Source organism: Neurospora tetraspora (genome assembly GCF_033439725.1).
Source record: "Neurospora tetraspora strain CBS 560.94 chromosome Unknown B0H65scaffold_4, whole genome shotgun sequence".
NCBI classification, from domain to species: Eukaryota; Fungi; Ascomycota; class Sordariomycetes; order Sordariales; family Sordariaceae; genus Neurospora; species Neurospora tetraspora.
The window spans coordinates 3,749,004-3,761,535 of record NW_026944386.1 but is presented as its reverse complement, the minus strand read 5'-3'; the positions used below and the strand labels follow the sequence as shown (position 1 = coordinate 3,761,535).

General features: G+C 56.3%; 3 protein-coding genes across 3 annotated transcripts; 1 reads left to right on the top strand and 2 right to left on the bottom strand.

Moving 5' to 3' along the window:
• Nucleotides 1-691: 691 nt before the first annotated feature.
• On the bottom strand, nucleotides 692-1,773 carry B0H65DRAFT_442844 (uncharacterized protein; the record flags this gene model as incomplete). The annotated part of the gene is made up of 3 exons (XM_062825599.1): nucleotides 692-1,138; nucleotides 1,248-1,438; nucleotides 1,464-1,773. The coding sequence occupies 3 exons, from the start codon at nucleotides 1,771-1,773 to the stop codon at nucleotides 692-694; spliced, it is 948 nt and encodes a 315-aa protein (XP_062682085.1).
• A 3,989-nt stretch (nucleotides 1,774-5,762) lies between these two features.
• On the bottom strand, nucleotides 5,763-6,824 carry B0H65DRAFT_466758 (uncharacterized protein). The gene has a single exon (XM_062826876.1). The coding sequence runs from the start codon at nucleotides 6,492-6,494 to the stop codon at nucleotides 6,165-6,167; it is 330 nt and encodes a 109-aa protein (XP_062682084.1). The 5' UTR covers nucleotides 6,495-6,824; the 3' UTR covers nucleotides 5,763-6,164.
• Nucleotides 6,825-7,932: 1,108 nt separating this feature from the next.
• Nucleotides 7,933-12,489, top strand: B0H65DRAFT_426627 (uncharacterized protein; the record flags this gene model as incomplete). Its single annotated transcript, XM_062824641.1, has 4 exons — nucleotides 7,933-10,673; nucleotides 10,716-11,082; nucleotides 11,284-11,628; nucleotides 11,884-12,489. The coding sequence occupies 4 exons, from the start codon at nucleotides 7,933-7,935 to the stop codon at nucleotides 12,487-12,489; spliced, it is 4,059 nt and encodes a 1,352-aa protein (XP_062682083.1).
• Between the last annotated feature and the right edge of the window lie 43 nt (nucleotides 12,490-12,532).

Sequence of the window (12,532 nt, the reverse complement as noted above, 5' to 3'; positions counted from 1 at the left end):
CGCGATTCGAAAGGCCGGGACCTCTGCCCTTGGCCTAAGGCCAATTGCCAGTATGCTGGCATCAATTGTACGAACCCTTTACACTGGAGAATCTCAGGACTTAAGAGGAAGCAATATGCTATTGGTGGGGAGGAAGCCACTGAGAGAAAGGCAGCAATGGTCGCAGAAAACAAAGAAGCGACTAGGCAATGGCAGCAAAAGAATAAAGCAACGAATCGTTATTTTTGCAAAGATTGCAACCAACCTTTCGAAATGCAATCCAATCTGGACAGACACTACGAAACCCAGACACACAAGAACAAAGTAGCTGGCGTCCGACACCACCAGTGGTTCGCTGTAGGTCTTTCAAGATCCCAACTGCAGTCCGCCAAAACTGCACAGAAGGCACGGAGGAATCCACAGAAGGGGGCGGAGGAATAGCCTCGTCAAGTTCGGCCTGGGTCATGTCATGGATGCCCTTCGGTATTTCCCAAAAGGGGGTATGGGTACCCAAAGGTCCCCACGGGACATCGGTACGCGGCCAGGGGATCATTTCATACCATAATTGATCCATTACGTTGGGACGGATGGCCGAGAGAATGAAGCTGAATGTTGCTATTGGGTTTGGGTCCAACCTTCGCGGGCACACTTGGCGGGCAATTGTGGCCATTCTCCCCTGTCGTAGTCGAAAAACCTGCGCTGAACTCCATATTTAGGGCGTGTCCCCGAACCGATGTATATCGTTTTGTGGTCTTCCTGTGCGCGGGTGCCATTGTGCTGGTGTTGTTGGCGTTGTTGGTGTTGTTGCTGTGGTCGCCAACTCCCCACGCACTGCCTCCAGTTCGTTGGTGAACTCGCCCATCCTCTGCAGGCAAGTGAGCATGAAGTTTCCGCTGCCCTGTTGCTTGGCCTCGAGACAATCGAGGCGGTTGCCGTGCTTCTCAACCGGTCCCACGTATCGGCCGATCTGGTCCTGGACAACATTGCCCTGATGTCCTGGTCGACTGACTCGAATTTCTTGTCGAAACGACGCAGGACGGCTATCTGTTTCTTGATAGTGACAGCCTGGTTTGGTTCTAGATCGAAGATTGTTTCCCACAATGACATAGTGGTTGGCAGATGTTGGATGATTTGTGGTTTTCGGTTCCCACAACGAGTACTATATGCATCGTACGCTTTGGTTATGAATGCTACTTCGCTGTCCTGCCCTGGTCGTTAACTTTGGCCGCCCATGGACTCGAATCGCTGTGCTGATGCAGGAGTCGAACCTGCTCCTCGAGGCTGCGGAAAAGGACGGTGCTCATGGCGGCGGCGCCCGGAGCCGGGGCAGGAGTACCTGGGGCGTCAGGGGCATCGGGGGAGTTGGGGATGTCGGAGACGTCGGGGGAGCTGGGAATATCGAGGACGAGAGTAACATCTTTCCTAGGCCGGGAGCGACTGTGAGAGGCGAGGCTGTTGCCTTTGACAGTCGTCGGCACAATAACCCCCCCAGTTGGTGCCAGTGGTGGAAGTCTTCAGGTACGTGAGGCACATGGCCAGGAAGGTCGCCGTTAGGTGAATTTTGTCGCGGTTTTCGGTGAGGCCCTGGTCTTTCGTAGGGTTTTTCAGATCACCTATCCGGATGGCAAAGGGCGTATGAGGTAGCTCTTGTGCTTGAGCTATAGCGGTGAGGATATGGCCGTATTGGGGATGGCTGAAAGAGTTGGGGAATTCCTTTAACATTTGCTTCCAAGAGTCAGGTTGTGTTCGTTCCCGGCTGTACCACGGTAGAGGAGGCCTTGCATTACCGTACATAACCCGCAGCTGCACTCCCTGTACGGTAATGCAACGGTAATGCAAGCTAAAGATTCTTACTGAAGCTCCTTACTGCTCTGTGTTCGTTGGTACTGGGCTGTAAAAAGGCTGTTAAGTATGGGAGCACTGTATTTATAGGGGGTTTCGGGGCGGTAGTGCGCTGAGGAGTAGGTTTTTTACCGCTTTATATATGGGGTCTGGGACTGTTAAAAATGTTAAAAATCCGGACATTTCAGTAAGGAATCTGGGCCTCTGATTGGTCACATGCATGCCTTGCATGGATTTGGGGTAATGCAGCGACTTGCATATTTTTACTGAAATCCAGCCGAACACAAAAAGTGCAGCTGTAAGACTGCACCTTAGGGCGTGATCCGTTTGCTTTTTTTGGACTTGCTCACCCGGGTGAGCAGTCTGGTGAACATCGTGATCCGGAAACTCCAAAACACCTTTGTACCCTTTTTCACCCGGTGAGCACGATGTGCATCCGGTGCGCAAACTTACTCCACTTTTTAAACTTTGAGCCAACCAAATTGCTCGCATCCATCTTCATCATTCTCACCCGGGTTGTTCAACGAAGAGGTTGTTCAACACTCGATATTTCTATTCACCCGCTATAACCCCTATAGCCTACAACTTTCAACACCTCGAACGCCAAAACAACGGGATCCACATTCTCACCAGAGCCCATTCCTGTGCATCCGGTGAGAAAGGGTCCGTGCAACTTGTTCACCCGAAGTACCTTTTTTCCCGGTGAGCAAGTCCAAAAAAGCCAACGGATCACGCCCTTACAGCCACCAAAACTGGGTTTCCCTACCGTACTACAGCCGTGAACGAACACAACCTCAAAGTTTGCGCCGTGCCATGGATTGGCACCATACTTGTAGGCGGTCTTCAGGTGGGTGAAGGGGCCAAAAATTTCGGCCACTACGGAAGACACAATAAGTTAGTACGGTAAGGCTGGCATTGTTTCTCCATCCAGCTCAGGACACCACGGGGGAGAGGGTTGTCCGAGAGGTCGGGGCAGTCCGAAGCAACGCCCGCGCCAGAAACATGGTTTGGCCAAGTGAAACATGCAAAAGAAGGGCCAAACACACATGAAATACAAACTGACGAGTACAAAGCCGACCAGTAACGTTCGCATTCGTTGTGATGTAGAGATATCCGGCCCATTGTCTCCCACCATAGTCGTCCAGATTTTCGAGTGTGATGCGAGGCGATGGGTAGCAGAGAGGTCGAGAGCCATGGTTGATAGAAACTGACAGGTTGTAGCTCCCTTGAGTGGAGAAAGTGTTCGGATGATGGACTGGGCGGGTTGTTGCCTGGTGAGGAAGTTAGGAGTGAGTGACAAGTTTTGCGCTGCGCCACGCCTCACGGCAAGAACCCACATCAAAGGTAGTAGTAGGTACCTTCCGAAGAAGAAGTGCGCCCCGTCACACCATATCTCTACCTCATGTCTCGCCAAATTCTCATCTAGACGTGACGCGTCCTCGTCTGATCTCCACTTGAAGAAAGCGATAGCTCAATAACGCCGCAACTTCTTCCATCCCTTTTCCTGATTCCAAACCAGTACAAGGAGTACAGCCCTCGTTCCATCTGGTCGTCAACCACGCATCTCAGCAACCTTCCCTCGGCCACAACCCCATAAGCCGGCAACTCTGGGGCATTTACGCGCTAGTCCTTTTGTCTGGTTGGCGTCGTTGATTATGACCTGCCAAATGGCCACTTTGCCCATCTTGATCTGGTCGGCAACTATACCTACTTCGATCTGCAACCGATTCGTTTCAGCTCAGGCTTGGTTACTACCTTGAAAGCCAAACAACCACCAACAATGAGCGCCCTGAAGTCACTAGTCGAATAGAATTCGGCGGATGACAATATGTGGGCTGTGTATTTGTTGATTTTAGAGAAGGCGGATGAATTACCGCTGGACTCGGAAGAGTTTCCAGTACAATGGCTTCAATACCCACAACCCCCTCCACGAAGGCATTCACGATGACAACGACATTGAGGAGTTATGGGAACCTTTCAAGAAGAAGTATCTCGAACATAGCTCGAGGATCCTCTCATTCCTCGGCCGACTAGATCTTTGACACCTTCCATCCATGCTCATATCGGGGCTCGAACACCAAACGAGGGTTGCTCGGAACCAGGAGGTATGTTGAAGTACTTGGTTTCCATCCGTGAACACCTTCACCGTGGCCGCTTTGGTCACGTTGGAGGCCATGTGTGCAGCCCGCAGCTTTCGCCAGCTACCTGGACAGCCTGGTGCTCCCTTCAGGCCATTCCAGATCTGTGTCTTTCCAGCATTCGGGCTTGGAGTGGGCTACTTGTCCTCCACGTCGGTGCTGCTGTCAGAGCCGAAGGTCGACTCGACGTACTGGGGCAGGGTTTAGGACTGGGAATTTTCCTGATCACGCAACTTCTCGTCCGCAATACTAATTGCCTGAGCAATTGCCAGACCGTTCGCAGCTTGTGAGTCTGTGACAAAAGGCTGGTTCCAATGGTCGGGGTACCTCGTCAACGGTGGCTGAAAGCCATATTAGTGAAAAGAGGTAGTACACCAGGACAATGACAAACGGCATCCATGCCTTGAATGTCATGGTGCTGACGAGGTGCAGGAGTGCTTCTGCCCACGTCGTCTCATCTGCGGCGACGGGTTCCGAGCCCATCACGTATTGATGCATTGTTCGAGCTAGAAACCGTGCCGCTGGCCGATCCATATTCCGTACCAAGCTGCTGCAGTTGTCTAGTGTCGTCCGAGGTATGTCATGCACCCCGCCAGCCCACCTTGTACTTGTATCCTGTCCTGGTACTTCCCTCTACTGGCATCTCTTCCAACAAGTCCTGCCTCTATCCAAGAACCCTCTCTTCTTTGTTTCCAAATCGCAAACTCGACTGACTGTAAACCTCCAATTCCAGTCCACAAACCCTCGACCGACGCCAACTTCTCTTCGCAAATATATGAAGTTCGTTTGCTGCGATTGCGACCCCAACCATTTCTTCGGGACTAAGGAGCACCTAATCCAGCACCAGGGCTCGGACAGGCATAAGAAGAGAGTTCAACAGCTCGAGGAGCAAGCCCAGCTCGAGGACCAAACCGTGTAGTCGCCTACACGGTACCTACGCTTTCGACACAAACACCATCGTATCGTCGGCCAGGAGGTGGTGATGATCGAGGAGAGTTTGGTCCTCGGGTGAGGCCACCCGCTCAAGCTCATCTCAAGCCCCAAACTCAACGGAGATCTCTCCAACTTTAGACAATGAGCTGGAGCCATGCCGTGACATTCCTTCCATCTACGCCACCACGGGATTGTCAGGGGCAGATTCTTGTCTGCACCCACAACAGCCTTCGCACGCACACCAATCATCCACAGCGCGTACTCGACGGAGACGGCCTCAATCCCTTCCTCCGGAATTGCTGCCGTGGACATGACCCCAAACGTTACCCATTACGGGTTCCTTCCATCCCCTGATCGTTGAATTCGGCCACCGGGGACCACATCCATCCCTTGCCGTGCGCCTCGAGCTTCTTCCTCACTTCGCCCTTTTTCCACAATGTAAAGATAGCGTAAAACTGGACGGCCGTCCACGACAACTTGTCCATCCGCGGTGGTTTGGCGTTGATTGCTGGGTCAATATTGACTCTATACGGCTTCTGGTTTGCCCCGTTTGACAACATGTCTGCTCCTTTGATCCAAGTCCGCACCTCCTCCTGAACCATGAGCGGCCAGTCTGGATTGATCAAGGCCAGCATCAACCGTCTCAGTTCTCTGTGCGCTGCCGGTTCCAGCTTCTTCCTCCATGGCCGGCACTGCCCTCAACGCGTTCCATGGTCCCCACCCCAACAAACAAGCCCATCATGTTCAACGAAGAGGTCTGCGATGACTGCTCGTTGGACGTTCGCATAAGTTACGAAGCAGGCTCAGGGTTGATAATAGGCGGATCATCCAACAAATTAATCGCAGAACTCCAGTAGTTGAAGTTGAAGGAGGTGGTCAGAAGGATCTTTTTTCTCGGCATGTTCAACCTTGAGCTGTGGGTCCTTCATCTTTTCGTACATTTGCTCCGAATCCCTGCCGGCAAAGACGAATCCATCCATCCATCGATCAAAGGTAAAGGCAGTTCACAAAAGAGCTTGTATTGGCTCTGGTACTGTCTCTGATAGACGGCCTTTCTCTTTGGCGCTTTATTCTCATTCCCATTCCCATGCGCATTCTATACCTGCGTCCCAACCGGGGGTTGCTGGAAGGGGTGTTTGAAAGACTTGGGCAATTCCCGAAAATTGACGATGAGAAGCTTGTCTGGTTAGTGAAGGCCCGCAGATGCGGTGTATGAGCCTTTGGGCTATCTTGTGATAGCTTCATGCATTGCTACAAACAATGAGCCTGCCGCTATGGCGCTTCTACACAAAAAGCAGGAATAATCTCAAGTAGCCCAAACCCGAACCGTACCTTGGTAAATCGGAGCGGACCCGTGTGATTGGGTTGGGTAGAACACCTGCGCAGAGCGATATAAACGTTGACGTAAACGGTCTCCTTCACCATGATCTTGTTAAGTTCTTCCTCATCACTTGTCCCCGGGGAGGCCAGATCGCCGCGTCTGACGGCTACCGCATACAACGGGAGGTTGGCTATGTCCGCGTCACATACTGTACGCATAAGGTGCGCATGCTGCGATTGGCCGTCAAAGGAATTGATGCCCCTCTTGTATAGGTTGATCATCGAATCGAATGTCACACCTTTCCATCCCTTCGGGTCGTAAGGGTCCTGGGCCGGGACGGGGTAACCAGGAGGGGCGTAGCCGGGGAAGCTAGCGAAGCCGTACTGGGGATACGTGGGCTGGGCGCCGGGAGCCGGAAAAGAGTGGGCAGCCGGAGCCGCGAAAGGTTGGGCGACCGGAGTCGCGAGTTGTTGAGGCTGGGCAACGGCAGCGGGCGCGGGAGCTGGAGTCGCCGGCGCGGCGGGCTGCGGCTGCGAGGCCGGGGCCTGCTGCTGCTGCTGCTGAGCCTGCTGCCAGGCACGGAACTGCTCGTAGTCTTAGGGAGTCATGGGGTTCATTGCGAAAGTCTGTCTTTGCGGTTAGATGAGCAGCGCGAAGGAAGGGTGTGGTGGACTCAGTCTGGTGCTTGGAAGTCACGAGAGGCAGTCCATATGCAGCCTCCCACGAACTATTCCACTATAGTATCAGAAAGTTCAGACGACAGGAACTAGATTCTCTTGTTGCCATAGCAGCCATAGCAAACATCTCCTGCCAAGAAGACTTTCTCGAAATCCTCGAAACAGACCCCTGATTATCTTTCCTATTCGACCTATAGAAGAGTGTCTTGATGATTCCGACGATGGGAGATATCCATCAAGGTGTGCCGTCGCCGGGTCAACTGATTCTGTCTGCGACTGACTGCCTATCAAGAGATCAGACGGTTTCTGCAATCTATTTTTCGTGACTTGCCTTGCTCTCGTTCTATTGTGTGTGTGCCTCACTCTGCTGCCTCGAGGTGAAAGTGATTACTCTTGAAATCTTTCTTCCATCTTTCTCTCCTCTTCTTCTCAAACCGACAACCGAACATATCAAGTGTCTTCGAGAACGACGTGACCAAGATCTCATCATACCCGTAAGGAACCTGTTGCTCAAGTTGTTGTGATCTTTCGCTGACGTTTTTGGCTAGTACCCGCGTAAAGCAAAGAGCCTGCCTTTTTGTTTTTTTTTCCTTCTCTCTCGCTTCGAAATTCTTGTAAGCACCTGTCTCGTTCCCGGGCACTCATCATCACATCACGTCTTCCTCACAAGTTCTTGTCACTGACATCTCATCTCACAGTACCGCGCAAAGCAAGAAGAGCCTGCCTGCCTTTTTTTTTTCTTCTCCCTCTCTCACCCCAAGATTCTCGTAAGAAACCCTGTCTCCTCGCTGGCACCTCATCATCAGATCAGACCTTCCTGGACACGGGTCACGTTGTCGTCACCATCGTGAGCTCTGAAGAGCGGATCAAGAAGCCCCGAGGCAATCAAAAGCTGGTACTCTTCGAGATCCCACATTTCGAACTCCTCCTCGAGGTCTTCTAGAGTCATGATGAATGGTCGTGACGCGATGATCGTGTTGTCACAAGCTCTTCTAAATCGGACACCACTCACTGACACTTTCGAGATCACAGAACCGCAGAAATGGCTCCCGGGAAGAACCAGAGCACCAAGGCCGTCGTGTCCTCCAACGGCAACGGCAACGGCAACGGCAACGACAACGGCACTGGCAACCCCAACGCCAGAGCCTGCGCCCGCGCCCGCGCCCGCGGTGACGACGCCCCCGTGTCCTCTGTTTCCTCCGCCTCCTCCGCCGAGGTCCCCTTGCCCTCCGCTTCCGCCCCCGCCTCTTCTTCCTCCTCCTCGGCGTCGGCGTCTTCCTCCGCGTCCTCTCCGGTCCCCGCGCCCGTCCCCTCCTACTCCGCCGCCGCCAGCACGGGCAGCAACCGTGCTGGTGGTGGTGGTGTCAGGTGGACGAGCGCCCCGGAGCAGGCGCGGTTGAAGTACGTGCACGTGCGCGCCGCGGCCTCGTACATCGGCGTGCTCAGGTCGCCGTTCTTCCCCCAGGACGGAGCGGCGTACCTGGCTCACCTGGCGAGCGTCAAGGCGCGCGAGCTGGAGAAGATGCGGGCCAGGCTGGAGGCCAAGTTGTCGAAAGATGCCAAGGCAAAGTCGAAGTCGAAGTCGAAGTCGAAGTCGTCCGGGGGGAGTTCGTCTCGCTGGGCTCTGTTGCCTGTTGTTGGGGTCTCTGGAGGTCTGGCATCGTGCTGGGTCCCGCTTTACCATGGCGGTGGTGGTGCCTCCGGGCTACTGCTGCCGTCGTCGGTAGAGCATGGATACCATGACAATGACAATGACAATGTCGAAGGGGGTGCGAAGATGGAGGGTGGTAAGGCCAAGGGGAAGGCTGCGTCTGCTGCTTCTTCTTCGGAGGAGGCGGCGGCGGCGGCTGGAACCGAGCCGTCATCTTCTTCTTCTTCTTCTTCCACCTCCGGAGACGGCCGTTCCGGGGGTAACGAGGGGGCACCCAGAGACAACCCCAGCAACAGGGTCAACACCAGCGTTGACACTCTTCGTCCTTCTTCTTCTTCTTCTAAAGCTTTCGCCGCGGCTGCCGGTCCCTTCGACACCAACACCACCACCTCCGACACCCCCGACACCACCTCTGCCGCCAACCGTGGATTCCCCATTCGTGGAGGATTCACGCCTCCTTCATCTCCCTGCCCTCCCGCGCCTCGTCTAGCTCCCCTGCTGAAGGGCAAGACGAACTTGACGGAGGACTTCCTCTCGGTCGTCCTCGCCAAGCCGAATCCGTTCAACGGGTTCCGGACCGTCAAGTCTCCGGATTCGGACGACACCACCTCGCCTGGGCCCGAGGCAGCCGTCCCGTTTCCAAGCGCCGCCGAGTACACGTACGAAGCCAACCGCCGCGTCGTCAGCAACATCCGCGGCAGCCAGGTTTCCCCGGGACAACCCAGCCTGGTGCGCTTGCGCGATGATGCTGCTGCCGCTGGTTCTGGTTCCGGCCACGTTCGTTTCGACAAGAGGAAGGACAAGAAGATGAAGAAGCAGAAGCAGAAGTGGAAGAAGGAGCAAGGCAAAGGTAGCAAGCTGCGTGCGCCCGAGTCCGTTGTCGTGCCGCCTGTGCCTGTGCCTGCTGTGGTCTGGGGTGGTCCGCCCAGCCGTGCCTGGCCTTTGCCTCGCTGGCAAGGGCACATCAGGAACGGTGATGCTGGACACCACCAGAACCAGAACCAGCAGCACAAGCACGGCATGTACATGGACGAAGGCTACGTGCGCCACCTTTGGTCGGAGAAGCTGGAGCCGCATCAGCAGTTCGCGCGCCTGAGGAAGGCCGAACTTGCTTTGCAGAAGCGAGAGCTGGTCGAGTCCGGGATCGAGGGACTGATCACCCCTCCTACCGGCAGGACTCACCGTGAGCTCGAGCTGATGGTCGGTGCAGCAGCCCAGTTTGATTTCAGCAGCAGCAGCAGACAGGTGGCTTCGGCTCCTGATCTTGTTTATCACAGCGGTCTCGCCTCTTCGGTGGTTGCAGAACCAGCTCACACACACACAGGTCTCTCCGCGACGGCGGTTGATGAACCTCGCACTTCCACGACGGTGGTTGATGCCATTATTGCTCCCGCTACGGCGGTTGAAGCCCAGCGCGCCCCCGCTTCGGCGGTTGAGGCTGCACCCATTACCTCCTCTTCCTCTTCCTCATCCTTCTCCGCAACAGCCATACCGTTTGTGCCGCGGTCCCTGGCTCCCGACGCTCCCGAGTTCGTGCCCTCCTCCGGTGGATGTAGTGAAAGGGATTCGCTCTCTGCTACTGCCGAGGAGTTCGTTCCGCCTTCAGTTGCCGTCGTCTCTGCCGCTGTCGTCCCCCAGCAGCAACAGTCATCAGCAGCAACCGAGCAGTTGTCGTCGTTGCCGTCTTCGGACCCCCCGTCTTTGGTGCAGCAGCAGCAGCAGCAGCAGCAACAACAGCTCAGCGGAGAAGAGTCGTTGTCGTCTTTGGACCCCGGCCGCGTCAATTCTTGGACGGATTACCGTCGTGACCACCCTCGTGCGCCCCGGCACTTGAGGCCATCCCAGCTTGGTCACCAGCGGAATCGTCACCAGCCAGAGCTCGCGCCTTGCCACCCTTCTGCCCCCGCCAGTCCTCCCAGTGTCTCTCTTGGCTCTTGGACGTTTCCCTCGCGCGGCTCCCCACCCCGTTGCGAGCCCCAAGCTACCGCCCCCAACGAGAAGAAGACGCCGCTGCCTTCGTTCGACCCCAGCTGCCCCGATTTCGAGGAGGAGTTCCCGCCTCTTGGTCAGCCCCCTACCCACGCCCACGCCAAAGCCAAGTCATCCAAACCTTCGAAGCAGCAACCCAAAGCGTCCAGTTCTGCTGGCTCTCCCTCCTAGTTGGAGGAGACCAGCAACTTGGACGCTGGCAACCACCACGTCGTTGCTGAAGATGATGACGCCCAGGACATCTACGCGGCCAGCCCCGTTCTTCAGTCTGCGTCGGCTGCAGATGTCGCCAGCATCACCACTGGCAACAACACAACCGGCGAAACGATCGAAGGCACCATCAGCAGCGACGGCAAGACTGGTGGCGACAAAACCACGGACGAAGCCCAAGCCCACCCCCCTGAGCCTCCTGCCCAGCTTCCCCCCTACGCGGCCGCCCACTACTACAGCGACACGACCCCGTCAATTTACTCGGCGGAGGAGCAGCGCCTTCTGCTGCAGGCCTACTACTACCCCGGCCGTCGTGATCCTGTCTCTGGCCTGCCTGTCTCTGTTCCTGGCCCTGTCTCTGGCTCTGGCTCTTCTGCTCGCCGCCTTCCTGGCACCCCCTACTGCCCTCCTGGCGCACTTCTTCCTGCGGGCACCGGCGCCCCTTTTTACTACCCAGCCGACACTCCTCACCCCGGTTTTGGTCTCCTTGTCCCTGGTTTCGATCCCGATTCCCGCCGGGCCCCAGTCGCCGACATGGGAGAGGGAATGGGAATGGGCATGACGATGCTCCATCCCGGACCTGGCCCGCTTCCTTTCCTGCCAGTCCCAGTCCCGCCGCCTGCTCCTTACCCCCACGGCTACGATCAACCGCCTCCCGGCCCTCCTCACGCCCTCACCCACGGCTACGGCTACGGCAACGCCCACGGCTACCATCATCAACCGCCGCCGCCTCACCAACCTCTCCAACCTCTCCACCCCCAGCGCCGCGTCCACTTCGCCGACTACAACACGGTGATCCACCTCCCTCCTTCGCCTTGGGGGAACGGGGGTGGCGTGTTGGAGTTCGTGCCTCAGCAGCGTCCGGATGGGGCGGCTGATGGTGACGTTGTTGATGGCGGTGATGGTGTTAATGGTGTTGGCGAGGGCAGTGGTCAATTGCCTGGTTTTGCTTCTGGTCCTGGCTCTGTCTGGCAGGGCTTGGATAATTGGGTTGCTGCCGGTGGTGGTCCTGGTCCTGGGGTCGTGTCTTTCGCTGGCACTTCTGGTTTGGAGGACGAAGAAGCTCCGCGCCAATTTCCTGCTGGCACGCCCTTTCCTCATGTCGATGGCGGTGCTGGATCTTGGTCCGGTTCTGGGTTCGAGTCCCTCGCTGCTGCTGCTTCTGGGTTCGATTCCCACGACGGCACTCCTGCCTTCCACCACGACGCGTCGGGCCCAAGCTTTTTCCCTCCCCCCGGCCCAGCCTCGCCAGTTTTGGAGCTCCTCCCCCTTCCAGCTCCCTACAACTACTTCTCCGGGTTCTCCCTCCAGTTCGTCTCTGCTGCGCCTGCTGTCCCTGCCGCCCCTGCCGCCCATGCTGCTCAAGTCAACCCCCAGCAGCCCCCTCCCACCTTCAACTCCGGCTACTACCTCGGCCACCACCCCATCCCCCCTCCACCTGGTCCTCCCGCCGCTCCAAGTCCTGGTTCGGTCCCGCCTCGTCCTTGCGCCCCGCCTCTTTTCTGGGAGATCCTGGAGATGGTGGATATCCTGGACTTGGTGGAGGACTTGAGGATGGCGGGGGTGGTGGAGAGGGAGGCGGAGGCGTGGCAGTTAAGGGCGCCGGTTGGTGAGAGAACGTGGGATTTGAGTTTTGGTGATGGAAGTGGTGATGTGGAAGGGGAAGGGGAACTGGAGGAGATTGAGCTGGAGGAGGTGTCGGTTGTGGTGAGGGAGTTGGTGGCGGAGATTGATGAGTTTGATGACTAGGTTTTGGGGGGAGGAGGGAAGTTTGGAAGGGATTTGCGATTTG